The following is an 18,620-nucleotide window of genomic DNA, read 5'->3' as shown; positions in this document are numbered from 1 at the left end:
CTTTAAACAAAGAAAAACTTAGCAATCAACCTTCCCCCCAATAGTATCAATTGAATACCGTCACTTCCATGTAAAACTGGGGCACACAGTTTAATTATCTCTCTAGTCTTCCTACTCTACATATTTTTGCTCTGTTTCAGATCTATTTCCAATAATAATAATCATCATCATCAGTGGAAGTGGAAGATGTTTCTTTTATTAAATCTCCAAATATTAGCTCCCATAATTTTTACTGTCTACAGTGATGCTAAGCCTGAGAAAGGAGCAACAACATTTTTACTTGACAACACTGTCATAAAATATGTTGATATTAAATTGAGCAACCTTTTGAAATACTGAATAGTGTTATATTCAAGAAATGTGAATGAATTCTAAACATTCTATTACATGAGTCAATCTAAAATTCTTTGTAATAGATAATAGATTTATAGTTTTATTTTATTTTATCTGTTTGAAAAAGTAGCAGAAATGTCAAATACTTTCTTCTGCATTGAACATATGCTATCACCATTATATATTAAAAAAAACAACCTGCTGATTATTAAATAGCTTAAATAGCCCCAAGTGTCCCTGAAGAGCTACTGTGTGCTGTGTAAGAGTTGAATAATCCTTTCCAAGTCAGAAGGTGACTCTTCAGCTGTTCAGGATCATGAGCTGATGTGCTACCACTTGTAAAAAAAATATTCAAAACACAAGAGCATACAGCTATGTAAAGATCATTGTGATGGTATTGGAATTAATCTGCAAGAACTGACAACACTGAAGCCAATCTAGCAAGAATGATTCAAGAAACTGTAGCTTTTACTTAAAACCAAAACACACAGAACACAGCAAATTCACACCAAAAAAAGTTCAATGGAAATATGAAATTTTTACATCTTATTTGGCTCATTTTTCTTTTACAAAGATAATCAGACAAAAAGGAATATGTTCAAACACACTTTATACTTAAACACATACTGGGTGCACTATTCATATAACACCAGAAGTGCAGTCTGTGCAAAGGTACTACAAATCACTGTTGCTCAGTGTTCTGAATAAAATACTTAAACTTATTTCTGAAGGCACATTGATAGAAGAGAAGATGCTTGCTTTAATCATCGAAATAGGGGAATTCACTTTGGCCCCTGTGCTTAGAAAAATATGACTTTGACTTTCAAAATCTCATTTTCTTTCATATTTACTCCTAGTATTTACATAGTAGTTTCTTCCCATTCAAGCTCCACATCACCTGCAAAAGAAACAGATATATTATGCTAACCTACCTTGTAAACAAATAGTAAGTAATGGCAGATGACTATTTTTGGCTGAATTTAGAAGATTTTGCAGGGAAAAAGAAGTGGAAAGCTTGAGCAATGGCTATTACTATGAGGAAGAAAAAAAGCAGTAAAATGTTAGAAATTTACATTTTTAAAGCCACATGTCAAAGTATTTTTTTCCTGCTTTTTAGTCTGGACAAGTCTATGAAAAAATGATTTTGAGACAGTTTGTATCTCCTTACCTTCCATGGCATCCAGAGAGTCCATCTTTTGCAGTGCTGAATAATTTACAAAACATATGGGCTGACTACTTCCCTTGCTTGCCAACAGATCCAATACACATTGATGTAAAAATATATATTGTGCCTGTAAGATGTGAATTTAAAGATCCTTGATTAGAAGAAAAATGTACTTCTAATACCAAAAATTTTTTAACTTTTTTATAACATCTAGATATTCTCAAAGTAACTGCAGTTTAACTCAGCAATCTCAGTACTTCAATGACTGTATCATATATGCGTGATCTGATTTCATTCATTATGAAGCATAGTGCTTTAAAATTTGTCAAAACGTATTAATCTTTATGCACACTAAGATTTATGAAATTACATTAACAATAACTGAGACTAATAAGCTCTTCCAAAATTTTCTGTGAATGTTTGCTCTATTAAAAGACTTTTTACCACTGGATTCAGACTGAAGAAACTAAACCACATGAATGTAATATTTAGATAAGAAAATTTCCCTCTTTCTAGCATAGAGAAAACCAGCAGGGTGCACTCAAATGCAAAAGTTCAAGTAAAGCTAAACCTTTATGTTCTAGGAGCATGCACCATTGCCAGGAGCAAAAAAACAACATTATTTTTAGTGATACTACTTGAACTGTAGCTTCATTTTTAATAAACTATAGTGGAAAGTTAATCTGACACTTCCAAGGACATAAAGTCTGAAAAGAGAAAAACAAAATAAGGTAATGTAAGAATTAAATAAAGGAATGAAAATAGATAGAAATATAATAAATAAATTAATAAATATATTCACACAGGAGAAGTACTGTATATGGAGATGCAGAAAACGAGCCAGATCACAGTATCAGAAATTTGTTCCAGTTGGAAGAGGCCTCTTGGGATTACATAGTGCAACTACCCACTGCTCGAGCTGTGCCAGCTAAAATATGTATCCCAGAACCTTGTCAAGATGGATTTGGAATATCTCCACTAAAATCACTTTATTATCGTGTAACTTTCACCCAGGTAAAAATAAGTAAATTTTCTGCTCAATAATTGCTATTTTGCTTCAGAACTGCCATCAGTTTTCAAGTCAAGTGTCTCAGATGTATAAGAGAAATTCGCTTACACAGAGATGTTTTATGCTCACAGCTCCAGAGGTAATTAAAACAGGCTTTCACAGGCCCCTGAAGTATACAGTACCATTATGCTTTCCAATAGCTTTCTTACTGAAGTAATAGCATAGCATTACTTTTTACAAAATAGCCTTTGTACTTGGCAACAAGAAAAACTTTAACATGTCTGTTGGACAAATATGGATTTCTAGAATTAAGGTCTGAAGTTTCAGTGGAGTTTAGATTAGTTATTCCAATTCAGAAGGCAGACTCTGAAAGCCCTATAATCTCTTGTATTCATACAGCTGCTTCTGATGCAGCAATAAAATCTTTCTGGTTTTGCCAGGGGAGAATGAAGCAGGCTACCTGGGCAATGTACGTGTAACAAGTTATTTTCCCAGTTAGAATCAATGACATTCTTAACTATTCTGCATCCATTGGCTACAGTAGCAGATCGTGACTGTTGGCAAAAGTATTTTGAAGCTATAAACAAGCAAGCTACAGGTCTCAGAACAATCAGTTTTTACTTTTTTTATCCATAGGTCTTACAGACAGTTTGACTGATGGATCTCTAAACTGAGCTCTGGGAAGGAATTGCTCCTCTCTTTATATCTTCTGTGTTGATCACGTAAAATCTGATTAATGGGCAACTTAACAGTATTTTATAACAGAACTCTCAGAATAGCTTGACTTCTGAATCCACCATAAAACTTTACAAGATTGATTCCCTCTGGGCAAGTTTTGTACTGATCTGACTTTTGTAGTCTTGCAAACATGAGCTAGAAATGACCCGGACAGAGAACAACCTGTCTCAGACTTTTTCAACTAGCATACAGATTGATTCTTGATCTGTTAGGAAATCAGAACTATGACACCATCATCTTGTATTGCATTTTGGCACACCTTTTCCCTGCCCAAATATGCAAATGAAGAGGTATACAAAAATTATGCATATTTTAAAAATGTACATTGATCTTATCTAATGTCTTACCATTTAACTATTTTATTTTGGGAGTGCTCCCATTAAATTTTCTTCCAGCTTTTGATTTATTTTCAGACGATTCTATTTCTAGTCAAAAGTGTAAAACAACAACCAAAAAGCATTCCCAGGATTCATTATCACAAGAAAGTCCTGGCAATCATTTAGTTCATCAAGAATTCAGACAGAAAAATTTAAAGCAAATGGTAATCAGACTGCACCTTACAAGACGTATCATGGCAGAGTATCACCAGGAGGTCTCAGAAAATCTTCTGAAGTGCAGTTGCTGAAGAGAGGTTAACTGCTTTGTATATTCTGACGCATTTTTCCTATATTCTGCAGTGATATGGAATAGCAGAATTGCATTCCCAATGGAGCAAGTCTCCTTACGTTAAAATCAATTTAAATCTATCAGTTGTGAGGAGGTTCATCCTGAAACTACTCATCCATACTGAGAAGGTAGTGAGTTGTGCTGTAGACTCAAAGGCTTCAGGTTGTGGGTTAGATCTGGCCTGCAGGAGACTCTTGCCAGGAGCCTTATGCAAATACAGCTGATTTCTGTTCCACTGGGCATTTAGGATCCACTTTATATTCTTCTACTACTCCTTTACATTCTTCTATTACTCCTCTACACTCAGAATTCCAGATATAGCAGAGGTCTTCCTCACCAGCAGTATATCACAAACTTATATCCATACTGAATAAATCTGCCAGAAAGGTCCTTTTTTAGACCCCAAACCCACAATTGCCTTGATTTTTAACACTGAAGTCTGTGCATAATTTGTATGTACTATTTTATCTGATGCAATTGAAACAGAATCAAGGAATCAGTAATGAGTTTAAAGGTAAATGAATATTTAAAAGTTTAGAGGACTATGCCACATATACATACACAAAAAAAATCACAGTTAAGTAGTTAAATAAAATCAAATTAGGTAGTGAATGAGCAAATCCATTTTTAATTTAACAACTGTTCTTCTCCCAAAACATGAAATAAACTTTCTCAAATACTGAGAAATTGCTGTGTAGGTTCTAAAATCTATATAGCACTCTTTTCAGCACTTGTCAAGACTTTGCTGGCCAAGTATACTTAAATAGACACAGACCATATATCTGCACATTGCTTGAAATAAACATGATGAGGATTTGGTAAAAATGTTTTATACAGCTCATTATTATGAGCTTTCTAGTCCTGTTTGTAGATCAGAAAATGAGATGATTAACTTTTTAACAACAGGAAAACAGAATAGAATCTTACCAGGTTCTGTACCATACACATTCTTTCACTTCTTAGCTCAGCTACAAGTCCATAAATATCCACAAAATCATGGTCATTTATGTGTTGGGTTAAATGGTCAAGTGCAATATAAACACCTGTTCTTCCAACACCAGCACTGCAAACACAATACACGAGATAAAATAAAGCCTTTATGTTAATGCTTTTATATTTTCTTAGAATACCCTAGATAAATTAAATTTATTGTGAAAAGAAAACTTTGGAAAACACCCCTAAATCTTTTTTCAGTATTTATATTTTGTGATGTGTGTGTCTCCTTGCTGAATGGAATAAAGTGAAATCTTGAGCCATCTTGATTTGAGCCATGTTCTAATTTTGATTTTGCAAAAGGGTTGCATCAGACAAATAAAATATACCTAAACCAAACCTGTTTAAGTGGAAAAAACATTCTACAGCTTTTCTGTGAGTTTTCTAGAGCTCACTAATGGAAAGAAAAAAGTCATAAGATTTTGCGAAATCACATCTGGATTCTGAGATACTTTTGGTGTTTGACACAAAACTACATGGGATCTGTAAAACATTTAAAAGAGAATACTTTTTAAAGGAGGATGAGTGTGCAAGACATGCTGCTAGGTAGTGTTTTATTTAAAGGCCTCCTAATGAACATGATTTTCTGAAAATCACTATCAGACTTCCTTGCAATTGGTATAATAAATGCAGGGTGTATCACTGCAGATAATCAGGACATATAGCAAAACTCTTGAACTTGCAAGATCTAATGATCAGAAAGCAATGAATGAGTTCTCTGAATATGAAAACACATGAAGAAGTTTTATAAACATTAGGAATTTGAGCATAGGTGGAGTATCTGGCCCATGGTGGCCCCTTTACATATCTGCTTTCTGAAAACAGGATAGTATTCATTGCAGAGGGGTTCCAGAGAATGTCAGTGTTCTGAAAACATGAAGAGTGTGTTGTTCTCTCCTGTAATAGTCTCTCTGGCCCTTGCAGTATAGGGGAATGTCTGTCAAAGACAATGATATCTAATAAATGAAGCTTTACCACCCATTGTGGGTGGCACCCTGAGGACACTGAGGACAAATAAAAAGAACTCCCATGCATGATAAAGTGGGTGGTTAGGGAAGAGATTTCTGGCACCAAAGCCAGCTTTTCTTTCACATATTTCCAAACACCACGCCAGAATGAGGCAAAGAATCAAATCTGAGTTTAGATCGCTATTTTGGAGTGTGCCCACTCATTCAGCAGGAACATCAACCTGCACAAAAATGCAGACACACTCACCACTTTGCTTAAGACAGCCTTTCCCACACACTCTTTGAAATAGCGGTCTAAGGGTGTTGAGTATGAAACCAATCAGAACTATGACAGCTGAACACCTCTAACCACCAGACCATTTATTTAAGAGTCTAAATATAGATTTTATCTGTTTACAGGCAATCAAGTTTGAAATCTGGTCTATGCAAACCTTTATTCCTATTTTTCATTCTCTGTGGTTTCCAAATAGTTTCTTCCTTATGATATGTGAAACGTACATTATAAATACATTTTTAATACTTGTTTCTTAAGAAGAGCTCTAATTATAATAGAAGTAATTTAAATAAACACATACCATTGCTATTTCTCCTCTTATGGTTAAAGAGGAAAACAGAGGTAAATCCAGCAGTTCCTTATGGTAATTGTTGAAGCAATAATTTCAATGACATCACCTCAATGGCTTTCCATGAATGGAAGAACCAACACACTTTGGCATTTTTTCCTCCCAGAAAGGATTAAGAGCTGCTAGAGGAACTTCATTGCTGTCCATACTAGAATGATATCTGTGCACTCAGTCTTCGTTTTTGTTCTTCTGGCAACTTTCTTGCACATTAGTATGCACTTGAAATTCTAAGACACTAAACAATGATTTGGTGAATGTGCTTACCTGCAGTGAACCACCATTGGTGTGTTATCATGTGCCCGACTTGCACGGATAAGTTTTACAAAATGGATAATTGGTGCAGTTGTTTCAGGGACTCCGTGTTCTGGCCAAGAAGTAAAGTTGCACTGCCGTACAGTCATACAGTCTCCATGCTGGAAAATATAAAATAAGGTAATTTTTACAGAAGAAATGTTACAGAAGGTTCAGTAAGTTACATATAGCCTTCTCAACAATTTCATGTAAAAAATAAAGTCCGAATAGCACAATAATTATAAGATGTAATGGCATGAAGGAATAATTTGTTGTGCTCAGAGCTTATGGCAGGCGAGTTTTCTTGAGATGGCATCAAGTCTATCTTTCAGGAACTATTAATGACTTTGGCAGTCACTCTCCATTTCAGTTACTGTATCAATGTAATTTTTAGATTGAAGGTTGAAATTCTGTGACTTGTTTAGAAGATTAGTGAACTGGAATGAGAAATTTGTTTAGGAAAAAGGCAACCACTCCAAGACTGATCTGGTATAGTGAAGGCAAACCCACATACACTGGTAAACACTGATATATTTTCTAAGTGTTTGATGCCCTCTCAATCAGAGCAGCAGCAACAGCAACCTAAAGAAAAGTGCAGATTATGATCTGATATCTAAATCATTTATGAAGGACATAAAAATGAAAGAACAGGACCATGCCAAAGGCCTGTCAAGATCAATAACCAGTTACCAACAGTGGTTAAGGAAAAATATTAAGGAAACATTATAAAACACTACAACAATGTATCTATAGTTTGTGACCTGTGAATTTAGCCAGAGGCAGTATCTCAAAATTTAATAGTACTTGTCAGAATTTTCTTCCACTAAATTATGAAGATTTTTTTGAAGCCCTGTGTTTTAACATTCACAATATCCTGCAGCAATGAGTAATACAGTTTAATAAACTGTTGTGTAATGAGCCAGTCCTGATTTTTTTTAAATTTCCTTTGAATCAGTCAGTTGCTCCTTTCATATTGCAAGTAACACTGAACAACTGTGAGCAATTATGTGTAGCAACTACTTCATGTCGATGCTTTTTTAAAAAATTGATCAACATAAAAATTAAAGAGAAATTACTTTGGATGCAATATGGATACAATTTTGAGTTATTTGCCTCACATATGCCTTTTACTTTCAGTGGAAGGTCATCAAGAACCCACTCATTTGTGAAGGGAAGATGAAGTACAATCTTAAAACCAGCAATACGACACATTTAATGACATGCTTGTAAAGGGCATAACCTGTTCTGCAGGGTAGTTCACCTATAGTAAATGTCAAGTCAGATTATCTTCCCATGCTCCCCCTGGTTAACACACGTGACTTCACATTTTGCTGACATGCATTTTTACTCTAAATAGTCTCTTTTCCAGTCTGGTTTACTCTATGTCCTATTTTAGCTGAAAAAAATGTTCAATTGCCCTGTACTATGTGCACAATATATACTTACTGTGTGACCACTGAGACAATCCCCTAACTCCTGTGTGCCTTTTGTCACATGCATGTGCCACAGAATGGTAATACACGTGTTTGGATAGCCAAGTTCAGGTCATAGGATCTGGCTGCACTACATACAAGGTTGGGAGTGTGTAAAAAGGCTGACTTAATCTTGGGTCATTATTCTCAGATTGTTTCTGAGCCTACCTGCTGCTCTGACTTAATACTGAGTAATAATTTTTCCAAAGAGTGGGAACTATAGTTGTGGATCTACGCTATAGCCCTAACACTGTTTCCTAGCACAAAGAGTGGGAGTAATACTGATGATTCCCATTTATATTGGGTGCATCTCCTGGGGGTGGAGGCAAAAATGGTTGATGGTACAATGCAAAACAGTTGCATCAGAGAATCTTTTCCTTTAATCTGAGAGGGATACGTTCAAAGGGATTTGTCTGATTCCAGAATGGTTAGGATTACTCCTTTCTAGAACAGACAATTGAGGTGCCCAAGTAGAAACCTCACCTCCCACCAGATCAGAGTTTCACTAACCCTGATAGGCCCTTCAAAGCTTGTCAGAAAAATATCTGACCTCTTTGTCACAGAAATTCTCAGGAAATAAAACATGAATGAAAACAAAATGTGGGATAACCAGGCAGTACAGTGTATATGCATTAAAAGATTAAACGAAGAACACTGAGGGGGTAGTTGGGTGGGATGGAGCACATCTGATATTCTTTGGGGTGTTAGATGAATTTTATAAAATCAACTTCCAGTTCTGTCTTACCCTTTCAATTTTTAGATCTCTGATGGTCCAGTCTATTTGAACATCTTCCATCAATTTAGTAATCACTATATCCCCAAAAACAGTCACTGGTTTATTATCTTCTGGCCAGTACTGATGACATCTTATCTGCAGGGAGATGATTACTAATTAATTAACATTATTGTATTATAATCTTGACAGAAACTATATACAGAATTTCCAGTTATATCAAATGCTTTTAATTGGTACACTGGTAACTTACACGTCCTTTTTCAAAACACTGTGTAAGCATCACAAGTGTTTTAGCTCTTGTCTCCCACACCATTCTCCAGAAATCGCCCACCGTTCCTGGTAATGGTCCCTGAGTTGCAATAAACTCATTTGGGCATAAATAACCCTAAGAAAAAGAAAACATTTTACACATAATGGTTGGCAAGGAAAAAAAAAAGGAGTTTGCATGTGACTCATAGTTGTGCCTATATCTGTCATGCCTAAGGCTAAAACCTAGTCAGACATATTAAGCAAACTGGCATAGACCTTGCTAAGCACTGCATGGCAGGCTGCCTTGGAAACCTAAGGAAGTAACAGCATTTTTTTTTGTAGTCCAGTTATGAAACAATAGTCTACTAAAGTTTGGGAAATGCCATGCTAATAGAAATGCATTTAGCAGAGAAATTACAGGGATATCAGGTCATCAATTCCCATTTAAAAGTATCTAAGGCTTCATACTAGCCTTACTGCAGTTGTGGGCAGGGGCCACCAAGAACTATGTCAAGAGGTGCCCAACACAGTAGAATAAAATAGTGCTAAGGAGCAGTGGAACCAGGGAAACAACTAAGGAGCAGTCTGAGAGCAAGATTATCCCCACTGATGATTTTGTTCTTCTCGTGCTCGTCAGGGATCTGCTGTAACTGAGGGCTGGAGCTTACTCAAAAAATGATCTCTGATAAAAGGTCTTCAAGAAACCTACTTTAGACATAGACTTTAATTTTAGTGTTGCCTTCTACTGTTTAATTCATTTATAAATTTATAAATTGATGTAAGATTTGGGAGGAAGGAAGCTTGTTGAAAAAAATCTGTGTAAGTGCTGTAAGTGTGTGGTTTCACTTGTTTCCTCAAATAAACAAAGCATACCTACAGGAAGTGTTATTTACTACAGAAAGTAACATAACAATAACAATAATAACAATAAATTTATGCTGTAGCACTAGCAGTTTATAATATCACAGAGTTCTGCTTATTGCTCAAAACAACTGACACAGAGGTTTAGAGCACCACCAAAGCTCCTCTTCAGAATTATAGCCCTATAATTCACAGCTGTCTGTTACTTACTCCATCTATAATATAAAGAACAGGTGGAAATGGGAAACTATGTTAATCCTCCCTAATGTGAGAGCAAGGTGAGAAACTATGATTCAGGGATGCAAAGCTCACAGTTCAGTTACTGAGTTTTTCTTGTTTAACCCATGCAAATAAAAATAGCAGCAGAGTTCCCATTTGTTAAAACTATATACAAGACTTCTTCTTTCCTCTCTTTATATTTGTGCATATGTATACACACCTAGATAATTAGGTATGTAAATACACACACAGAAATGTTGCAGAGGTTCAGTTATATGCATTTATATATTTACACGTCTACAAATATGTAGAGATTTAAAGGGCAAAGCTTTAGCCTTGAGAAATTGTAACATCAGAGTTGCCTATTCACAGATGAATGGTGACCCAAAATGAGATGCCTGTATGCAGTAAAGACCAGCAAAATCTCAGCAGGGAACATTCTCTGTAACTGGCTTTTGCTGCAGGTTTTTGGAAGTTGCTGTTCACGTTCCCTGCATAAGACGTGACGTGTCGGTTAGTGTTAGGAAGGGTAAAGACTAGGCCATGCTCCAAGCTTTCTGTTTTCCTTCACAGTTGTTCCGTGTATAGTTCCAGCATCAAGTGGCATGTTTCTTCCTATCTCCTAACTGTCAGAACAAAGACATTCCACATAAGGGGAATAAAAGCATTTTCTAATGAAAAAGGAAGATGCTCTCAGCTCCATGGCTTATTTTTTGTGATTGTCTTTCATTTACCTGGAAATAACTATTTCTACTTGCCATTGTGTCATCAGTTTAGACTACAGTCTGGATGTCTTGCTATGTGTTTGAAAAGTGTGTGATGCAAATCAGGTCTTGACCTCATGTGAGATCACCAGCCACTGCTAAAACAAATTAAATGCATAATTATAATTCACACTTTGAGCTTCAACGGGACAAAAAATCAGGTAAAAATATAGATAAAGAATTTACTGAATACACAATAAGAAAATGGAAAGTCTAGGAAGAAAGCTGAGGATGAGAAATACAGTATTAGTTTCTTCCTCAAGAAGCCTATTTTCATTTTCCTCTGTCACACCTTTCACAAAATAATAAGGGCCATGCCAAATCTATCAGCCATTTGTATAAAAGTTTTCAGTCCAGTTATCTTTACATTGTCCTGTTCATATGCAACAACCCTAACTCCTGAACCAAGAGACCAAATAACACCTGTCTAAACAATTGACCTCTGTGGGAGTTTCACAATTGTCTTTAATAACAATGGTATGAAATAAATTATAAAAGGCAATTTGCTGGACACAGTTTTGATTTTTACTGGAAATCATTGTTTAGCAATGAAAATGGAACAATGTATATTTTTAACTAGTCATGCTCAGTGCCACGGAAGTTACTTGAAAAATACCATGGCAACAGTGGCTGTAGTGAATGAAAGAAAATTAGAATTCTGTTCTTCTTGCAAGTTATTTTTTGACGCTCTCTTCTACTAGAAAACAAATATAGTAAAAATATGAGAGACTTTCTACTTACAGACACATAGCTGGCATTAATGTAGTCAGATCCAGGAATACCAGCATCAGGCATCAGCTTTACTCTGTTGTTATTATCTATCATGAAAATGAAGTCTAGTTAACCAAAAGATTTCTTCAAAAAACATAGAAATATGTAATAATAAGTGTTCCTGAAATGCTAATAAATAAAAAATACTGGGTTTGTTGCTAATCTAACAATATTTGACATAGTAGAACATTAATTACAAAGGTAATTCAACCTATTTCCATTACTGTATGGGCATTCTTTAATGTTTCAGACATGTTTTATATAATACTTCTTACTTTAAAAGGTGCCAAAACCTTCAGTGTGATGTATGTATGGGAATATTCTCTGCCTAAAAGCAGCCTGTGTACTTAGAGCCATGCTGTTCTAGCACACACAACCTCTGTGTGGATCAGACAGCAGGGGCAGGCATCTGGCAGTTTTTCCTATGTACTTGCTGCCCAGGTTACAGATTTGAGCCAGATCCTGGCATTTTTACATAGTTTTACTTATTTTACATAAGGTAAATTTGTTATTAAGAAAAAAACCCTGAGGGTTTCTGATTTTGTCCCATGGTACATAAGCAGAAACATTTCATATATGAAATACCAAAATTTTCATGTTTGATCCTCAACTTAGTTAATAACTAATTAGAATATGAAGATAAAGGTTTATGAATCTTGTCTGTTTATATTTCATTGTGTATTATAAATATAAATTTTTAGTGACTGTAACTTAGAGTATGTCTTGAACAAGGCAGTAGATAGCAAGAACAGCTGCTCTGAAAAGTTAATAGCACAGAATGTAGCATTATTAACCAAGGAATGCCATGCACTCCATCTCACATCACAGCTAATGCCTAAAATAATAATGACATTTCTTGTCTTATTAACTGAAAAATGAAGCAGTGTTGAGTATAAAGAGACAGACTCCTGTCTCCTGTGATAATATCTAGCCTGGGCTTATAAGTTATCATACAGTCACTCTGATCTTCTGTGGAACCTTTGTAGCACATGTACACATATCCACAAGAAAGCATAGCCAGGCCCCTGAGGTGGCTAAATGCACAAACATGTGGATTTTATATGTTTAAAAAAATTACTTCTTACTAAAGGGGAAAAAATCCAACGAGCAAGAATGGTAGAAAGTTTGCTACATGGCTTAAATTACAAAGCTAAGAAACTATTGAGGCTACAGTTTCTTGCACCTGCATATTAAAGCTTGTGAGAGCAAGTTGAAAGCTACTTGCAAATAAAACTGTCTTTAAAAAACACAAAGAAAAGACAGATTACTTGACAGAAAAGTATTTCATAATGTGGATGTGATTGAACTGCCAGTTCAACAGCAGATCAAACAAAAATACACTTGCATTCCAAATATATGCTGCACTATTGAAAGTAAAGAGCAAAATGGGGAAGTTGATCAGTAGACTCACATACATGGCTTTATGTTTGGGAAACGATTCTTAGACCTGTTCCAAGGCAGATCAGCATCAGTTGAAGCAAGGTCTTCAAGAAACTTGGGAAGTTCCTGCAGAGGAATAAATATTTGTTGGAAAACCTTTACACTTAAGTGAATTTAAAATATGACACAATCATCCAGTAAGAGGAAAAATTCCATAGTTCTGCAACACAGTGCTTTTCTAAGAACAGCTGGAAGCATTACAGAGCCTTCATTGTCAACACCAGTTACACCAGCAATGTTAGATGCAGCACTGCAGACAATGCTGTCAAGTTGAACAATTAAAGCTTACATGAACTTTCACCTTTACAAGCCTGGATAAAGTCAGTCTATCACCTTTTGTAGTTACTTTCTGTTTTTTTTCATGAAGTCACATGCTTGGTCACATTGCCCTACTGACTCAACTTTAGTCCTAAATAATGCCTTTTCCTGACTCCTATGCTTGGGACAGTTCTTGCCACAGCATGAGAACTAATGAGAATTTAATTAACTTGAGACAACTGGCAATTAGCTATTGTTCATAGAACTGTTTGCAATAGGGATGGGAAGAGTTAGGTTGGGTTGTACTGCATTTTCATCACTGGTGATTAGTTCTATTTGGAAGGCTGGAGAAGGATAAATCATTCATATTGACGAACTCTTTGATGGGTACCTCTGTGAGCATAAATAGGTATAATTTCCCAAATTGATTAAAATAGTGGAGACAACTTCATAACTTGTTAATGGAGAAACTTCATTGATGTGATGATCTCATAGCAGTGCTAGGAGAATAGAAAACTCAGAAAAGTCAGAATTTCAAATACGTAATTACCTGCAATACATTTTTCCCTTTGTTTGACAAATGTTAAATGGAAGCCTGTTTCAACATCCACCTAAGATATAAATTAAGAAACTGGATTTGGAGAAGATTGCTTTGAATGAGCACAATAGAAAATTTCACTACTTGTGTTATGTAATCGCTTCAAAATCCCTTTCAAATTTGTCTTCTAATATTAGAGGTTACTCTTGGTATGGGCTTCTTCCAAAAGTGGGGCAGAGAACATTACTATCAGGTTCGATGTTAATCATTTTCAAGTGGTTTTTTGCTCAGGTGTTGGAGACAGTTTGTGTTTTATAAAAAAAAAAATTACTAGTAAATAAACTATTAGCAAATAAATAAATGAGAGAGGTAGTGAAAAATGGAAAACCAGGAGAGTTTTATTCTGGTGTTTTTCTTTCATTGTTAATTCAAATATTTTGTCAGCCTTATCTGTAAAACACAGCTAAGGGTGGAGATGTTAAAATTCCTCTTATTCAGAAAGCAGAACTCTTACATAAAATTTTTCTCATTGAATTTTGCACAAAAGAAGGACATACACAAAATGACAATGGCATTTTGCAGGTGTTTTAGGCCATGGAATCCCGTATCATGTGAACTCTAGCCTCATTTGCCTCACTCCTCCAAGTCCTAGTTTTCTAGTTAATTAGTATAGCAGTAGCATCACTGGACAGGATTTTGTAGTAGAGAGGAAATAGAGAAGCAGATTATGTTATTTTCATAATGATACTTTCATATCTGAACCAGAGCTCAAATGCCTCATGCCAATTCTCTGCATCAATATGAATTTCAGTCTAAATTACTACTTTCAGAATAGAGGAAAGACTGTTTGGATTTCCAGATTCAATAACAACTTCTCACAGAAACCATATTTCTTTGCAGACTCAGAAAACTTTGAAATAATTAATTTGCATTTTGTTTACTGTAGTACTTCTGTGGCACTCTGGTGTCATGTATTTGGAGGTATTGCACTTTTTTTATTCATGAACAGAACTCATCATAGAACAATTTTATAAGCATTTATGTTTCAGTAATTTGCCAGTTACCAGAAAGGATTAATTTCGCAAAGGTATTGAGAGCCACATGAATCAGATGGAAAGCTGGAGGTTTGAATAGCAGCTGGGTGGTGCCCATCATCAATTACTTTGGCTCCCTATGGTTTCTTTAAGCCTGTCTTATCTGACAAGGCATGGACCCAGATCCATTCTGAGGTCTTGATTCTCTTCTCATCATGTTTACGGAAATGTCCTGTTCCCATGTAACCGAGATCTTCTGGTACAGCAGCTTGGTCAGTCCATCAAATTAGATGAAACCAGAAATGTCCCTGGACTCCAAGACTGAGTGAAATGGAAAGAGCCACATTTATGCTTGAAAATTCTAAACTATGTTTTTTGTGAATAGAAACAATGCAAATCCTGAGGTCTGATTGTTTGTTGTATGCATTGCCTGTTTCTGAGCATTGTCATTTCTGATGTTATTTCAAGTGCACTGTCAATCCTATTATTCATATGTTAAGACACGCTACAAATACTATAAATACATTCTGAATCAGGGACTGAACCCACCTTGAAATTCTGCCTGCCCTTGGACTAGTCATCTGGGAAGATTTCACTACACTCTGAAATATGGAAGCTGAAGCTCAGAGAGAAAAACTACTGGAAGTCTAAATGGTATATAAACCCATTTACTGTAAGTTGACTATATAACTTAGTTGAATGAGGCCTCAGTTTCTTATATTTCTCTAAATTTTAAATGGAATGCAAAGATTTTGATTTCATAAAAACACTATTGTTTAAGATTTAAGGCATTACAAATGCTGTGAGGCTTACCCAATGTGGGTCTCACCTAAAGAAAGTAATACTAGAAACTTTCCAGTAATGAACGTTAATATGTGAAAACGCTATTGCTAGTAAAACCTTTCATCTGTTCAGTCATGCATAATGTAACTATAATCATTCTTATTCAAGTGAAATAACACTTCTGCTTTCAGAAAAAAAGTTCTTACTTCCTTGCTCAGAGAATTTTATGGTGATTTTATTATTAAATCCAGACCAATTTTACCTAATGAGCATAACAAAAAAGCTGTAGAAAACACCATTAATCTTTACACACTTTTGTAAGTGTTCCCTCGTAAACTGAAATATTATAATCGAGCAGAAGAAAAGCCAGTTGTTAAGCCTTCATTTTTGTTAATAAAAATGGTAAGCAATTCATGATAAATTTATAAATCCAAAATAATAAACTCACTGAAAACTGACAAATTATTTTGAGGAGGGCAAATGACTGTATCTGTTAAAAACATAATGATGATAAAGATTCTGAAATAACAAGAAAAGAAGATATTGGTTGAAAAACATGTAAAACATGACTTAATGAAAACAGTGAAAACTTTGAGGCATAAATTTGAAACTCTATATGCATTACATTATCTGTAATATATATTTTGAAACCAAGACTCTTTTCAGAAAGAAAGACAGCCTTGCTGTGTTCGTCTACTCATACAAGGAAATGGAGGCTATTCTCACAGAAGCTCTTTTCAGAGCATAACAAGGATGACATTATTTGTAGAGGAACAAAAAGCAAACAATCATGAACAAACTTTTTACTTTCTGCACTGAAATCTATGAAAGAAAAACATTTCTGAGTTTCATGGCAGTATGACTGAGGCCTGAAAATTTCACAGAATAAACACTAACTGTGTTTTTGGAGTCACCATCACTCAGGAAGACGAACATATTTATAGCAGCTAAATATACCTGTACATATGTTAGAAACTCTGAATAATCTGTTCTTAGGTAAACTATATATGCATCACTATACATGTAAAAGCATAAATATGGTGTTCTTGCCAAGGTTGGAGTCTAAAGATCATCTTTTGCTGACACTAAGGTGAATAATTCTGACAAGGTTGCAGTATAGACTGCAGAATTCAAATCAGTGTAATATTACTTTCTAAACAATCAACCTGGTAATTGGGTATTGATTATCAAGGCCAGAGTCCTTCACGGCCTTGTCTGCTTAAAATGGACATGAAATGTGACACATGAAACGACTGAAGGTCTTGCGATGTTGTGACAACTGCTAGCAACATACCGAAAATTCTTCCTGAAACTTTAGGTTGTTGTTTGTACAAAGCTCCTCAACATGCTGTAGAAAGGATTTCTTGCTTATTGGCCTGAAAGTAATGACAGAAGATTTAGAAACCCATAGGGAATGTCTTTGTTCTTCTTTTTATTAACTGCAGTTTATTAATAAACAAGGTTTCTTAGTTCAATAGAAACTGATACTTACAGGCAGAAAATTATAAATTGCTTACAGCATGTTTATTTGACTTCCTTTCAGTCACTTAAAATAGAACCATTTTCTCCCCTTGTTGTTTCCCCTCACAAAATTTTTTATGTTGCTAATGCTTACAGCACTGTAGTATATGACTTTTTATAGGTAACAGCATGTCAATGCTTTGACATTTAAAGTAAATTTGTAAAGTTATCATTGCATTCTAAAGTACATAAGTCTTTGTTGCACAGAAAACATTTTATACATTGCCAGGTTTTAGAGTTATAAAATATTGCAGTGACCTCATTCTCATAATGACATGGTTTTTAAATCGTGAGGAGTTTAAATATCCCTGTATTACTTCCCAAGCTAAAACACAGACATGCAGGCTTCACCCCAGAGAGAGAGAACGCATTTCTCCAGTTACCATGCAATTAGTCATGCTTTTATGATTTATACGCAGCTTGGAGTTTTTTTCTAATAAACATAGAAGAGGGAACCACACATTGAGACTCACCGATGAACACAACTTAAAAATTTGTATTAAACTTACTTGATGGATTTTCTATAACTAAGTAACCTGCAACAGAGATTTTTGTTAAATGTAGCAGACTGAGTTAACCAATATTGTACATGTTAATAGGTTCTAGATTAAATACCAAGTAACTAAAGAACCAGATGTGTTTCTCCTATGGATTCAAATTCAGATATCTTGGCTAATGGTCTTGCTTAGTTTTTATCTCAGGTGTTGGCAGATATCAATAAGGTAGTTGCAGTTTCTATCATTTTCTTCAGATCATTTTACAGTACTCTGGGCTCATATGGACTTGGGAAATCCACACTTGCAGCACAACATTTTTTATACATGGATAGGCTTCATTTTACACTACGTACCAAATATCATTCTTCTAAGGGTCATTTCAGAGCATAAAGATACAATTAATGTGACTGAACACAGGTACATATTTTTGAGTTAGTCACTCTAGATTTCTTTTATAATCAGTGAAGATAAATAGGTGTGTTTTAATCTCATTTTAGGCAGATATCTAAAATAAGTCACAGATGAAGCATACTATTGGTGTGGCTCTACAGAAACCACAGATATGGTTGTTTTTCTAAAGATTTTTAAAAATAGTGTCCTGGTTTCGTGTTCACTTTTAACATGTTCACTGCTGTTTCCATGGGTGACAATTTTAAAAACTGTGATACATATTAAATCTTTAACTTGATTC

At 35.1% G+C, this 18,620-nt stretch overlaps 1 protein-coding gene across 4 annotated transcripts in view; it reads right to left on the bottom strand.

Moving 5' to 3' along the window:
• Nucleotides 1–511: 511 nt before the first annotated feature.
• The window catches only part of PTPRQ (protein tyrosine phosphatase receptor type Q), a 114,019-nt gene continuing 95,910 nt past the window's right edge, over nucleotides 512–18,620 (bottom strand). For 3 of the 4 annotated variants that reach the window (XM_050324720.1, XM_050324721.1, XM_050324722.1), the window contains 10 exons: nucleotides 17,942–17,968; nucleotides 17,206–17,287; nucleotides 13,274–13,364; nucleotides 11,829–11,905; nucleotides 9,245–9,379; nucleotides 9,004–9,129; nucleotides 6,760–6,908; nucleotides 4,839–4,974; nucleotides 1,502–1,625; nucleotides 512–1,231 (listed from right to left, as the gene is read on the bottom strand). In XM_050324720.1, the coding sequence (XP_050180677.1) occupies nucleotides 1,194–1,231; nucleotides 1,502–1,625; nucleotides 4,839–4,974; nucleotides 6,760–6,908; nucleotides 9,004–9,129; nucleotides 9,245–9,379; nucleotides 11,829–11,905; nucleotides 13,274–13,364; nucleotides 17,206–17,287; nucleotides 17,942–17,968 (985 nt within the window). In that variant the 3' untranslated portion in view covers nucleotides 512–1,193. Of the gene's footprint in view, nucleotides 1,232–1,501; nucleotides 1,626–4,838; nucleotides 4,975–6,759; nucleotides 6,909–9,003; nucleotides 9,130–9,244; nucleotides 9,380–11,828; nucleotides 11,906–13,273; nucleotides 13,365–17,205; nucleotides 17,288–17,941; nucleotides 17,969–18,620 lie in introns of those variants that run through there. The other variant, XR_007630038.1, reaches the window with a different exon arrangement.

This window comes from Myiozetetes cayanensis, unplaced genomic scaffold, assembly GCF_022539395.1.
Source record: "Myiozetetes cayanensis isolate MyiCay16 unplaced genomic scaffold, myiCay2020 scf3, whole genome shotgun sequence".
NCBI lineage: Eukaryota > Metazoa > Chordata > Aves > Passeriformes > Tyrannidae > Myiozetetes > Myiozetetes cayanensis.
Note: the sequence above shows the minus strand (reverse complement) of the source record. Positions and strands in the feature narration are given on the sequence as shown.